General features: G+C 36.3%; 1 protein-coding gene across 5 annotated transcripts in view; it reads right to left on the bottom strand.

The window, feature by feature from the left end:
* The window catches only part of USP12 (ubiquitin specific peptidase 12), a 114,599-nt gene that overhangs the window by 58,424 nt on the left and 41,405 nt on the right, over positions 1 to 14,770 (bottom strand). For all 5 annotated transcript variants that reach the window (XM_043993239.1, XM_043993241.1, XM_043993238.1 and 2 more), the window contains one exon: positions 970 to 1,050. In XM_043993239.1, the coding sequence (XP_043849174.1) occupies positions 970 to 1,050 (81 nt within the window). The remainder of the gene's footprint in view (positions 1 to 969; positions 1,051 to 14,770) is intronic.

Genomic DNA, 14,770 nt, shown 5'->3' with positions numbered 1-14,770 from the left:
AGAAATGATGAATCGGATGCTTTCAAAAAGAACCTGGAAAGATTTACATGAACTGATGCAGAGTGAACAGAATCAGAACACTGTACACAAAAACTGCAATATGGTATGACTACCCTCGTTAATACAATGATCCAAGACAATTCTGAACAACGTAAGATGAAAAATGCTATCCACCTCCAGAGAAAGTTCTAATAGAGCCTAAATGAATACTGAGAAATATTTTTACTTTATTTTTCTTGGGGTTTTTTTTGTCTGTGCTTGGGTTTTTTGGGTTTTTTTTTGTAACATGACTAATATGGAGATATATTTTGCATTATTACACGTGTATAATATCAAATTGTTTGCCTTCTTAAGGAAAGGGGAGAGGAAAGAGAATTTGGAACTGAAATTTTTTTGGTTTTGTTTGTCTTTTTGGCGGGGCAGTTGGGGTTAAGTGACTTGCCCAGGGTCACACAGCTAGTAAGTGTTAAGTGTCTGAGGCCGGATTTGAACTCAGGTACTCCTGACTCCAGGGCCGGTGCTCTATCCACTGCACCATCTAGCTGCCCCAGAACTGAAATTTTTAAAAAGCTAATGTTAAAATGTTTTTACATGAACTGAAAAAGAAACAAAATAAAAGAAAATACAATTTGATTAACTCTTAAAAATTAAATAAATGAATAAGAATTTTAGAAAAAAGTAAAAAGAAAAAAGATTAGCTCCCTAAGGGCAGAGGATAGTTTTCCTTTCTTTGCATTTCCAACACTTAGAACACTAAAAATCTGAAATTAATCTAATTTTTAATGTCTACCCTTATCAGATTCATTTTCCTCTTTAAATAAAAATCATTCAAAATCAAATCTCTTCTGTTTATATTCTAAAAAGTGCAAATGAGCAACTGGTTTCAATTATATGTTGCCATTTATTCACCATATTTTCAAACCACATATGCAGTCAGGGTATTTATAAAAGTTATCATAAGAAACTTACATTGACTAATCCAAAATAGTGTTCATTGACTGGAAACTGTTCTGGACCAATCTCTTTCTCTAAAGCCGAGGCATTGGCGCCCTATAAAATGAAAAATAAAAATCTTAGTATTTACAAATGTTACAAATCTTTAGCCAGTAACATGCCAGCAAAGTAAATCAACTATACCTCTTACAGGTAAACAAAAAATATAATATACTTCAAGACAATAAACGTTCTTTTAAAAAGGCACACTACTCTAAATAATAGTTATTTATGAATACAGGCTGTGTCCACCCCCACAATGAAATGTTTAAATAACAAAAATATAATCATGTACTGAATAAAAATACTAATTATTTATATTGTATACTAGTCAGATTAGAAAAAATGCACAAGCTACATTTGGACTAATAAAATATTTAACTAAAGACATTTATAATAATTTGGCTTTTTCTCCATTTTTCAAAATTCCTAACAAACCATAGTTATATTCCAAACTTTATGTTTACTTTAAATATACTCAATTTAATTCAACAATGATTCATTCTACATGGAATAAGTAAGCATAATAAACATACTGCTTTAGTTCATTTCTGATAAAAGGACACCCTTTCATTCAATTTCTCTGCCAATTCCTAGAAACTTACAGCAACATGCAAGCAATCCTCCTCACATCCAGATTGGAAAAAATAACAAAATAGGATACAGTCAATTGTTGGAAAGACAATAGAACGATAGGCACACTAACTAATTAATTGTTGTTGAGGCCATAAATTGGAACAATCATTCTAGAAAGCAATTTGGAATTATACTAAAAAAAAGTCACTAAAATACGCACAGGTTTTGACTCAGCAATACCAATAGACATATCCTCCAAAGAGTTTAGAGACAGATGGAAAACATCCTATGTACAAAAATATTTATAGCAACATTTTTATTTTAGTAAAGTACTACAAAGTAGGTACCTATTAGTTAGGGAATGGCTGAAGAAATTTTGGCATATGAATGCAATGGAATATTATTATGCCATAAGAAATGAAGAATATGACTGATTCAGGGAAACCTGAGATTTGTTTAAGAATTAATGTGGAAGCAAGCTAGGTGGTGCAGTGGATAGAGCACCGGCCCTGGAGTCAGGAGTACCTGAGTTCAAATCCGGCCTCAGACACTTAACACTTACTGGCTGTGTGACCTTGGACAAGTCACTTAACCCTCACTGCCCAGCCCCCCACCCCCAAAAAAACCCACCAAAGAATTAATGTAGAAATTAAGAGAGCATCGAGTCATTTATCTGTCAGATTTATGGATAGAAGAATAATTTAGGACCAAAGAAGATATGGAGAGCAAAACAAAATATAAAATAGATAATTTTGATTATATAAAATTAAAAAGTTTTTGTACAAGCAAAACTAATATAACCAAGATTATAAGAGAAGCAGAAAAATGAGAATTTTTGAAACATGTTTCTGATAAAGGCCTCATTTCCCAAATATACAGAGAACTGAGTCAAATTTATAAAAATACAAGTCATTCCCTAATTGATAAATGGTCAAAGGATATGAACAGGCTGTTTTTCAGACAAATCAAAGATATCTATAATCATATGAAAAAATGCTCTAGATCACTACCGATCAGAGAAATGCAAGCTAAAACAACTCTGAGGTATCACCTCGAACCTATAGAATGGCAAATATAACAAAAAAGGAAAATTTGGATGTTGGAGGGGATGTGGGAAAACTGGGACGCTAATCCATTGCTGGTGGAGTTGTGAAGTAATCCAACCATTCTGGAGAGCAATTTGGAACTATGCCCAAAGGGCTATCAAACTGTGCATACCCTTTGATCCAGCAATACCACTGTGCTTGGCTTATATCCCAAAGACATCCCCAAAAAGAGAAAAAGACCTATTTGTACAAAAATATTTCTAGCAGCTCTTTTTGTGGTGGCTAAGAATTGGAAATCAAAGGAATGTCCATCAATTGGAGAATGGCTAAACAAGCTGTGGTATATGATGGTGATGGAATATTATCGTGCTATAAGAAATGATGAAGGGGATGATGTCAGAAAGGCCTGGAAAGACTTGTATGAACTGATGCATAGTGAAGTGAGCAGAATGAAGAGAACATTGTGCACAGAGACAGCAATATTGTTTGATAAAGAACTCTGAATGACTTAACTACTCACAACAATACAATGTTCCAAGATAATCCCAAAGGACTAAAGATGAAGCATGCATGTTGTTCACCTCCAAAGAAAGAACTAATATTGATATTAATCTCTTTCCCTTAAATTACAGAGGTGGGGAACTATGGAAGTGAAATATTACAAAAGACTGTCACATGTTAATTGCTTTAACGACTTTTTTCTTCTTTCCTTAAACTTTTTTTTAATAGATATGTTCAGAAATGAATGATATAAAAACAAAGGGAAGGTTTCGGAAAAAAAGATAACAGGGACAGCACTGGCCTTGGATTTGGGAGGAACTGAGTTCAAATTCAGCCTCTGGCGCTTGTCACTTCCTAGCTGTGTGACCCTGGATAAGTCACTTAACCCTCATTGCCCTGCCCCCTCCCCCAAAGACAGACATTCAAATATATAGCCCCAACATTCTGGAAAGCAATTTGGCTTTCTGCTAAAAACAAAATAAAACAAACAAAACAAAACCCTAAAATGCTTATAACTTTTTGAGACCACTGCTAGGTATTTATCCTAAGGAAGTTGAAACAAAAATAAAGGTTCTCTCTCACCCCACACACATTTGCTATTCACAGCACAGCCAGATACAAAGTAGATGTCCATCAATTAGGGAATACTTGAATAAACATAAAAATAATAATCCATTATTAGGAAATTATAAACTGATTATGTTAATACAGTAAGAATAGCAAGATTTACATGAACTTAATTCAGAGTGAACTAAGCAAATCATGAACACAATATACACAACGACTACAATCTAAAGGCAAAGAAAAGTAATGCTGTATTCATGTTATGCCAACATCCAGTAGATAGAAATAGATTAAAATAAGTGAGAGGGGATATGATAGAAGGGGGAATTTGCTGGAGAGGGGTTTAAGCTGGCAAGGAGAAGGGCCACCTCATTATATGGAGTGAAGGAAGAGACAGGGGCAGAAAACACCTGGGCAATATGAATTGAGGAAGAAGGTAAAAGGCAGCTCTCGGCAAAGGACCTCAATTTTTGTAGTAAAATATGAGTCAAGGTTTTCAGGTGAAAGGGGTAGAGTAGTAGTCATGGAAATTTGAAGAAGAATAAAAAGATTTAGAATTGAAATCACTCTTCTTCTACACCAGCTTTATATTTCATTGGAGTGCTAGATTTAAAGAACTTTCCACCTCCTGCATCTGCTACAATCTTCTATAAAAAGTCGCCTCCCCAACAAGAATACTGCCTAAAAGGATTGATTTCTGATGCTGCTAAATTAGTCTTTATCTATACCTTGCAGATAAATCCCAAATATCTTGATTAAAAATACAAAGAATGGGCAGCTAGGTGGCGCAGTGGATAGAGCACCGGCCCTGGATTCAGGAGGACCTGAGTTCAAATCCAGCCTCAGACACTTGACACTTACTGGCTGTGTGACCCTAGGCAAGTCACTTAACCCCAATTACCTTTAAAAAAAAAATACAAAGAACCTGAAAATGAATGTAAAGAATTATCTGCACAAACTCAAAACAACTCACCAAAAGTTTAGAAAAGATGTTTGGATCTGAATTTGTTCAACATAACAAAGAACTGGTTATTATATTTAAATATAGCCATTATATATTCCAGAAAGGAATTAATAGCTTTCTCTAGAAAGGGATCATTTAGTCAGAAATCCTGGGGGTGACACGGGAGGGGAAATGAGATTTAACAGGAGCAAGAAGTTTGGGGCACTTGAAGAAAAGAGCACCAAGAAGAGGCAGTGTGGTGGGCCAGCAGCAGAAACTAGAAAACAGAAAAGAAACTATTTAACTATTTAATGGAAGGGAAGGAAAACAATCAGATTTTCCACAAGTAGAGCAGCAGCCAAATAGGAGTAAGGATCTGACTCCCTCTGCTGCAAAGATTAGAGGTAAGGAGAGCAACTTCTTTCTTCTTCTCTCCCTCCCCTAGTTTAAGAGGAAGTAGGCAAAAACAGAAACAAAAACAAAAACAAAAACAAAAAAAAAAACACCTTTGCCTCATCTTTGCTGATGGTTTTTTTGTAAGCTTGAGTCTCCTTTTATAAATTAGCTCATTCCCATTATCTATGGGCACTTGAAAATCAGTGTGTGTAGATAGGGACACCTAAAGTTTTCTATTTCACAAACTACAATTCTAGCCTGGGAGGTTAAGACCTCCCTGGAAGCTATCACTCAAATTTTGTCCTGATTTTCAAACAAGGGAACAAAATGGAATCTGCAAACTATAGGCTCCAATTCTATTCCTGTGAGAATTCTTGAAAGGATCTTGAAAGAGAAGGCTAGCAAATATCTTGAAAGGGAAGGAGTGATTTAAAAGCCTGCATGGTTTCATCAAGAACAAATTGGAATAACCTCATTTCTTTTTTGTTTTTTTTTTTTGTAAAGGATAACTAAACTAAGGTATAATTTACCTTGATTTTTAGCAAAGTTTATGATAACTTCCTCATGCTATTCTTTTTTTCTTTTTCTTTTTTTTTTTTTTGCTGGGCAATGAGGGTTAAGTGACTTGCCCAGGGTCACACAGCTAGTAAGTGTCAAGTGTCTGAGACTGAATTTGAACTCAGGTACTCCTGAATCCAGGGCCAGTGCTTTATCCACTGCACCACCTACCTGCCCCCCTCATGCTATTCTTATGGAAAAGATGGATATATATATATATATATATATTATAATAATACATATGGATTCAAAACTGAATAGCCAAACTCGAAGAGGTGTTAATGGTTCAGAGTCACTATAGCAGGATAAACTTCAAAAATCTGCAGGTAACATTATGCTATTTAACATTTTTATTATTGACTTTGATAAAGGCATAGATGGTATGCTCAAATCTGCAGAGGACATAAAGCTAGGTGCGATAGCTAACACAGTAGATGACCGAAGTCAGGATTCCAAAAGATCTTGACAGGATAGAACACGGGCTGAATCTAATAAGAATTCAATAAGTATAAATGTAAAGCCTTACATGTGGATACAAAAAAATCAGCTTCACAAATTAAAAATGTGAGAAGCATAATCAACAATTGTTCTGAAAAGGATTTGGGTCTTGTTAGTGAATTATAATTGTAATGAGTAGTAAGCAGTGTGTTGAGGTTGCTTTAAAAAAAAAATTTAAAAACTAATGTAATTTTGGGCTGCATTAGGAGGGGCATAAATTCTATTATATCTCTCAAATTTTGTGATTTGTGAATCAGAGTTTAGTTTTATAAATGATCACATAACTGTCCCAAGCAGAATCCTAAGACTTAAAATGTAGGCTCATTTAAATTTCCCAAATAAAAATGAACCACAGGAGCATGGAGGTTTTAGAAGGGGAAAAGGGCACAGATCCTCTAGCTCTGTAATACCTATATCAAATAAGGGTGAAAATGGATTTGTGAAAAAGAAAAAGTTAAGTTTGGTATTTATCAGAAGTAAATTGTTTTGGTAAAAAAATTTTAAACCTTCAGATGATGAGTTATGTTACCAAGATAATGTAATCATCTCTAGAAATCAAGATCTTTGAAAACTTACATTGATGTAATCATATAAAATTTTAGAATAAAGTGAGCCTACACACATATATATATATATGCCACTGAAGGTATTGATGTGGGATGGAATTTGGGGTCAAATTGATCATGAGTCATCCCAAAAGAATTACAACTCAGTGACTCAGTTTCCCAAGTTTTATTGCAATTCTGTGAGTGACCACAGGGAGAGAACCAGAATAGTGGAAAGGTATCTCTAGAAAAAGGAAAGAAAAGACAGTTATATTTATAGTATGGATAAATTAATCATCAGTCTCATTATAATAATTTCCACCTTAGGGAGGTACAGGGGAGCCTGTCCTCATTATAATATTCTCCACCTGGGGGTGTTACAGGGGAGGGCTTATCCTAATTTGGAGTTCCTAGGGTCCTAAGCCAACCCCCAAGGCAGGTATCTTTTTCAGTGGAGGTGTGTTTTGGGGGTTTACACGTCATAAGGTAAATCTGGGAACAAATTTGGCCTATTCTGCACATGTCTCTTTCTGATTACCATGGCTAATTTCAAAATATAATCATTTTTCTTTAGAATTTCTATAGTCTTGTCAGGTCTCCATGGCCTAGCTCCCTCTGTTCCCATTATGGGTACTGATTTCTGTGGGTACAAGAACCTGGCATTTTGACTTGTAAGTTATCCATTAACTGGGCTCTCACTCCCTTTTAGAGCTAATATCTGAATTAGAGCTTGGGTCTTAGGTTTTTCTATTAACCCCTTTTTGCCTCCTAAAGCAGTATGAGAAATAATTATAATCGATATGGGGAGACCAATGTTCTCCCCTTCTTTCTTTCTTTTTGCGGGGCAATGAGGGTCACTTGCCCAGGGTCACACAGCTAGTGTCAAGTGTCTGAGGTCAATCCAGGGCCAATGCTCTATCCACTACACCACCTAGCTGCTCCCTCTCCCCTTCTTTCTTAATCCTTCTCCGCCCCCAACTCCAAAGTCCAATTCTCAGAGCAAGTAAGATTCATCAGGGTCAAAGAATCTTGGGTGGAGACAGATCTAGATAACTGAAGGACTTTACAGAAGATATTTAGCCTATCTAAACCACACCTAGGTGGAAACCATTGTGCCCTTATCAGCTTGGGTGGGGTCTACATTCTTTCTAGGATATCTTTTTGGTTGGGGGGGGGGGGGGGCCAATGAGGGTTAAGTGACTTGTCCAGGATCACACAGCTAGTAAGTGTCAAGTGTCTGAGACTGGATTCGAACTCAAGTCCTCCTGAATCTAGGGCTGGTGCTTTATCCACTGCGCCACCTAGCTGTCCCCTCTCTCTGATATCTTTTTGACCAAGATTTGAGTGACCTAAGTCACCCCAAGACTTCATTTTATTATAACACACCTCCAACCATGTCAACCAATTAGATCTGATTACTGTTAACCAGTTAAATTTGATTGCTAAGTGATGGACATCATACAGTTAGAAGAGCATATAAACTGTGACCCAACCACCACTAGGAGTCTTTGGTCTCAGAGATGACCACTGACCATCCTTTTATTAATAACCTGCCAGCCTATTAATAAAAATGATTAAATTACCCAGAAATTATGTTTCTTGTCACAGAGGCACCTTTCTGATCTGAATGTTTCTGTTGTTCTTTTGAAAAAACTGACAAATGACAACTATTCCTAAGGAACCATCTGATCTGATCACTTTCAAATTATATAGAAAACTATGCATTTTCCATTAAAAGTTTTTAAGGGGAAAAAAAGTAAGATTCATAAGAGTGCCAAAACTGAGAGAAATACACTGAAAATAGTACTGAATAAAAATAATTGTGCTAAAAATATCCTCCTTAAGCATACCCCACCCCCTAACAATTAGCATCATTAGGTTTTAAAAATAGGGTCCTAACAAAAGACAGATCAGATGTCAGAAAAGCAGTCTGTCCAAATATACATAAGCTCATCTCTCTTTAGGTTGGCCACTAAGTGATGAATTCTTTGACCATGTCAAACTATGACACAAGGAAAAATACAAAAATACTCAGTTCTGTGTAACTCCCTTGATACTTCTCCAGTGACTATAACATTGTGGCAGAAAAGGGGACCAGACTGTTAAGAATCATATAGTTTTTAAGCCCTCTATAAATATTAATTCAGCTACTGGGCCTTGTTCAATGACCAACAAGCTTAACATAGTGGTGGAACTGAACCATAACAGCATTTACATTTTCATTATAAATGAAAACTGATGACCTAAGTTGAAGCTATATAGAAAAATGGTTAACAGGAAACCTAAAACCAAAATGTAGCTTTATTTGCAAGAGAACCTCTAGACCTTTCCCAGGGGGAAAAAAAAAAGGTAAAGCAAGGATAGCCCCCTCTCCCCACTATTATTTGGCATCACTCTAGAAAGTCAATAATAGCAATTATAGAAAGAAACAAAGGCAGCAATAAGAGAAACAAAGACATAATTGGCAAAGAAAAGGCACAGATTCTCTATCTTCAAGATGGTGGGATGGCTTATTTTGAAAACTCCAGATAATCAGACAAGAAACTAATTGATGTAAATTCAGTAAAATATCAGATAAATTATAAATTTGCAAAAGTTGTAAGCTTTTACTCATAGCAGCAATAAAACTAAAAGGAAATAATAGAAATCCTATTCAAAATAACTACAAAAATGTTTGAAATGTATGGTAGTCAATCTACCAAGACACTTGACTTATATAGACAAAATTATAAAACACTACTGAAATACAGACAATTAGAGGAATATCCGCTATTCATGGTTGAACCTAATCAATAAACAAAATAACAATAGCCAATCACTTAATTTCTCAGTGCTCAAAGACACTAAGTCTAAATTGTAGAGAAAGTGGATACCTGTATTGATGGAAGCAGTTTCCTTACCTGGGAGCTCCCTATGTGAGTCAAATCACTGATTCAAGTGTAACCTCTAACCAGAGAGAAACAAAATAAGATTCCTGAGGAGGAACAAATAGTCTAGAATCTTAAAGAAAATAATGGGGGGAGGGAGTTTGAAAAAAAGAGGAATAGCACTTCCCTATATCAAACTAGACTGTAAAGTCAGTAAGACATGGGTTTTTAAAAAAGAAAAGAAAAAAGAGTAAATTAATTGAACTGACTTGATCATAATAAGTAACTAGTCACAATAACCTTGGCTTGTGATCAACTCAAAAATATAAGGTACTTGGGGAAATATTTCTCCTATTCAACAAGAACTTCTGAGAAAACTGGAAAGCACTCAGGCAATGCCAGGATGAATAAGTGAATTTTTAAAATGTACTAAACATCTATGATGTCAGGCAGTGTACAAGATGTTGCTAATTCATATAGAAAAGTGAGATTGTTTTCAACCCTCCAGGAGCTTATATTCTAATATAATATAATATAATCTCCTTATTAGGAAATACAATACATATAGTGGAGTGGAGGCCTGGAAAAGTCAGATATTGAGTAGAGGCATAGGGAAATGAACTTTCTAGCAGTAATCGTAGTATTGATTTAATTACTACTCAGAGATCAATGGGTAAAAAGGGGAAAGGGAAATGGGCCACAGAGACAAAGCATTTGACAAGATAGCCAGAAGAGACAAAGGAGACCTAAACTAGTACCTACTTTGCAGCATTTTCTGGGAACAGCTATCTAAAGGAAGGACTGAAGAAGTTTACACTCACTAACAATCATCACAGTTCAACGTCAGGGCTCAATTCCAAAGCTAGGTGTATTAACTCTCCCAGGAAGGAGGATGACATAGTCTCTACAGATCAGATCTAGAGGTTCACTGTACCAAGTAGAAAGAAGAATGGATAAGCAGGGCCGGTATTAAGATGTCACTATTCTTTGCTTTCATGATAGATTACTGGGTGGCAAGTGAAGCATGAAGCATGAATCATGTACTGGGACTTAATAAGACCAATCAAACGGGACAGGTTTATACTACACATAAGAGACAGCATGGTTGAGCATTCATTACATTTGGAAATCAAAAGACTTGGATTTAAATCTGGTTCTACTTTTTACCACCTATATGACACTGGCTAACTAAACCTCTCTGGGTTCAGATTCTTCATCTTTACAAAAAGTAACCAGAATATTTACATAAAAGTTCAAGGCTAGGGGCAGCTAGGTGGCACAGTAGATAAAGCACAGGCCCTGGATTCAGGAAGACCTGAGTTCAAATCTGACCTCAGTCACTTGACACTTAACTGTGTGACTGTGTGACCTTGGGCAAGTTCAAGGCAAGTTAAAGAGATGTTCCAATGCACCATAAACACATAATTAAATGCCTGGCTTTGGGCAAGTTAACCAAATAGACCTCAGCTTCCTCATTTAAAATGAAAGAAAAAACATTTATTAAGCACCTACATATGCAAAGCACTAAAAATGCAAAATCATAAACAGTCCCTGCTCTCAAGAAGCTTATTTTTTTTATAATTAATTTTTTTTTTAATGATGTGTACATGTACCACCTCTCTCTCTTTTTTTTTTTTTTTTTAGTGAGGCAATTGGGGTTAAGTGACTTGCCCAGGGTCACACACCTAGTAAGTGTTAAGTGTCTGAGGCCGGATTTGAACTCAGGTACTCCTGACTCCAGGGCCGGTGCTTTATCCACTGCGCCACCTAGCCGCCCCGAAGCTTATTTTTTTTAATGAAGGTGGGGCCAGTAGCAGTTTAGGGACATTAGTAAAAGCAAATTAGGTATTTATAGAAGTATAGAGATAATAAAGGAATGAATATACTGCAGGCATGGAGATGAGAAGCATAGAAAGTATTTTAAGTAGCAAGAAAGCTAGTGTGTTGGTTGGACTTCTGTGTGAGGAAGTACTGTATACCATGCTTGGAAGAAACTTTAAATGCCAAAAGAGTCTGTATTTGGTCCTAGAGGTAATAGGAAACCAATGGAGTTTAATGAATAGTGAGGAAGTGACATGGCAATATCAGTGCTCTAGGATAATGATTTTGGTAGCTGTGTAAAAGGATGGGATAGGAGACAGACTTGAAGCAGGAAAACCAATCATGAGACTCTTCCAATAGTCCAGGTGACTGTATTTTTTGCTTGTTTTTGCTCCCGGAGTACAGAAGGCACTGTCCCAAGGCCCACTGGAGGCCAGGGGCATGATCACTGGCTTTTTGCACAGGGGTCTCTGGGGCTGGTGGCTTGCCCACCACACTAGTGTTGTTCAGCCTGATGTACCCTAATTTCTGGGGGTGGCAGCTTGCCTGCTATACTGGGGCTAGAGACCTCACAGCTGGCCCACAATGCCACTGTCCTGATAAGCCAGAAATGCCAGGCTTTGGCTGCTGATGTGTGCTGTGGCCAAGAACCTCCTGCTGGCCTGTCTTGACCTTTGGGCTCCCCTTTTACCCAAGTGAGAGAGACCTTTCCTGAAGTCCTCCTAAGTTATCTTGGGCTGGAAAATTGTTTCATTCTTCTTGTGTATTCTGTCACTCAATAATTCTTTTCGAAGACTGATTTAATGTTGCTTCTGAGAGAAACTGGGGAGAGCGCAAGCACATTCCTGACTTCTGTCTGCCATCTTGGCTCTGTCCCCAGGTGACTGACTATAGATCTCATGTGGAACAATAGTGGAATAAAAAGAATGAATCAATGTTTCTGTGAAATGCCTACAATTTTTAAAGGAGTTCTACAATTTCTTGAAAGATAATTAGGCCTCCACCTATTCCATTCTGGGTCCATTTGTTTTTTGTTTGGTTTTCTTTTTTAAAGTGCTATTTTTAGTCAGAGCTTAAACAACACTAAATAAAGTGGGCATTTCTATATACATTAGTATAAGATTATATACTATATGAAATTGTAAGCCTCTGTTTATGTACAGCTTGCTTTTAAATCATATGATATATTCAAAATATAGCTTTCAAATGTGCCATTTGTCTTTAATGAATTCTGGTCTTTTTCTCTGCATTTTTAAAAAGATACTTCAATGACCCTCTTGTTGTTCTTTCTTTGTTTTTTAGTTACTCTATTCCTAGCTCTCCTCTCTCTCTTCCACGTTCCATTGAGAAAGCAAAAACAAAACCCTTGTAAGAAATACACAGTCAAGAAAAATAAATTACCACATTGATCATATACCAAAACATGTCTTATTCTGCATCTTGAGTCCATCACTGATTTGTCAAGAGATGAGTAGTATGCTTCATCAGTCTTTTCTAGAAGAATGCTGGTTGCTGCACTGATTAAAGTTCAAGTCTTTCAAAATTATTTTACTGTACAAATCATTCTTTCTGGTTCTGCTCACTTCACTCTGCATCAGTTCATAAGTCTTCCCAAGTTTCTCTAAAGCCATTCTATAATATAATTATAACCCATTACATTAATATTACACTCTATTTAGCTATTCCTTAATTAATAGCTTCCCTTCTGCCCCCACCACCCACTGGTTTACAGATCTTTCCCACTATTATAAATATTTGAATACTTAAGGTTCATTTTTCTCTTTCTTTTACCTCTTTGAGGTATATGGCTTGTAATGGTATTGATGGGTCAAAGAGTATACACTATTTAGTAACTTTGGGGACATAGTTCTAAACTGCTTTATAGAACAACCAGATCATGATCCATTTGTACCTTCTTATACCACAGATAGATACATAGATACATAGATGGATGGATGGTCAAGCTCTCTAGGCTAACCATCCAACTACATGTCATAATCTGGGCAATATCCACTTTATCCACTTGGTCTCTCCTGAACAGATGGTCAGGCCAAACTCTTTGAATGGTTATAGATCTCTTCTAGAAGTCTCTGCAACGTTTTAGGGCTTGACACAACCAGTACCATTTTTTAAAATATCAATCATATATTTCTATTTTGTGCCAATAAGACATGGAACTCAGTGTCAAAAGATTTGAAAACAGATTGGTTCAGCGAGGATGAGAAAGCTGAAACACATAACCCAATGAGAAATTACAAAGAACAATAGTAAAAGATACAATCTAGGAAACATTTGATAAAAGAAGATAAATTGGGCTATTTACTGGATAAGAATGACATGAAGATAACTCAAGTGCTCCACTGGTATGGAGAAAATAATAAAATGAGCAAGGCTCCCAACACATTGAGTGGAACTCCAATGAATATATGGCAAAACATGGACAAAAGTTGCATAGGATGGGTAGGTATGGATGAGTTGATAGCCAAATCACTGGAGAGTACATCCAAATTGCTGAGATTACAGATTGATTTGTATATTTGAATACTAAGTATGGATGTCATCCAGGTGGTTCTGTAATGTTCTGGAACTTGGAGCAATCAGAACAAGATCCTTAAATAGGAACTCACCATCCATGGAAAAACTATCTTCCACTCAGATTGATGGAAGACCACTGATATTACAGTTGCAAATACTTCTAGCAAGCATATCTTCCTAGTTTATGCACTGCTTGATATTAATGATTAGAAGAATAATCAAACAAAGTTATATACTTTTCAAGAAATCTTGTGTAATTTGGATATATACAGGGGAGAGATTTTAGAGGTCAGTTCTTAAGCTACCAAAATACATGCTTCCCCTCCAACACCCAGTCAACAAATAATAAATATAAATATTGTATACTCTTTATCTTTCAGTCAATTGTATGATGATAAAAATGTGGTGTATGTACTCTGGAACATCACAGAAAATGGAGTGAAGACTGGGTATAAAGACAAGAGAGGCCTGAGTTTTGGGAAGACAGTTGTGAAGCCAGAGTGGGAAGGAACTAAGAGATTAAAAAAGGATTGAAAAAAAAAGGATTGAAGTACACTGTAAGTCCTGATGAGAGCAAACAATTGGTTTAGTGTGAAGGTGGAAGGATTAGATGTTATGATTAGAAAGTAGAATTTCAAAGTTTAGCACCTTGAAAATAGTACAATTACAAGAGATGGTAACATCTAAAGTATAGATTCTAATGTCTGGCTAAAGTGGGTGAGCAAGTTGTTGGCAGTTATGGAGCTATAAAACTATATAGTCAAGATATGAATGGAACTATTGCTACCAAAAAGGGAATGACAATCTATTGCCCTATGGCTCAACCAACAGTCCCTGTGACTGATCAGTCCAGAACTCCCTTCCCTGGGCACTGTCTTCCCTGTACGTCTTTATGAGAATATAAACTCCTTAAAGGCAGGGATTAAT

Source organism: Dromiciops gliroides, chromosome 3 (genome assembly GCF_019393635.1).
Source record: "Dromiciops gliroides isolate mDroGli1 chromosome 3, mDroGli1.pri, whole genome shotgun sequence".
Classification (NCBI taxonomy): domain Eukaryota; kingdom Metazoa; phylum Chordata; class Mammalia; order Microbiotheria; family Microbiotheriidae; genus Dromiciops; species Dromiciops gliroides.
The sequence above is the reverse complement of the archived record's forward strand: the minus strand, read 5'-3'. Positions and strand labels throughout refer to the sequence as shown.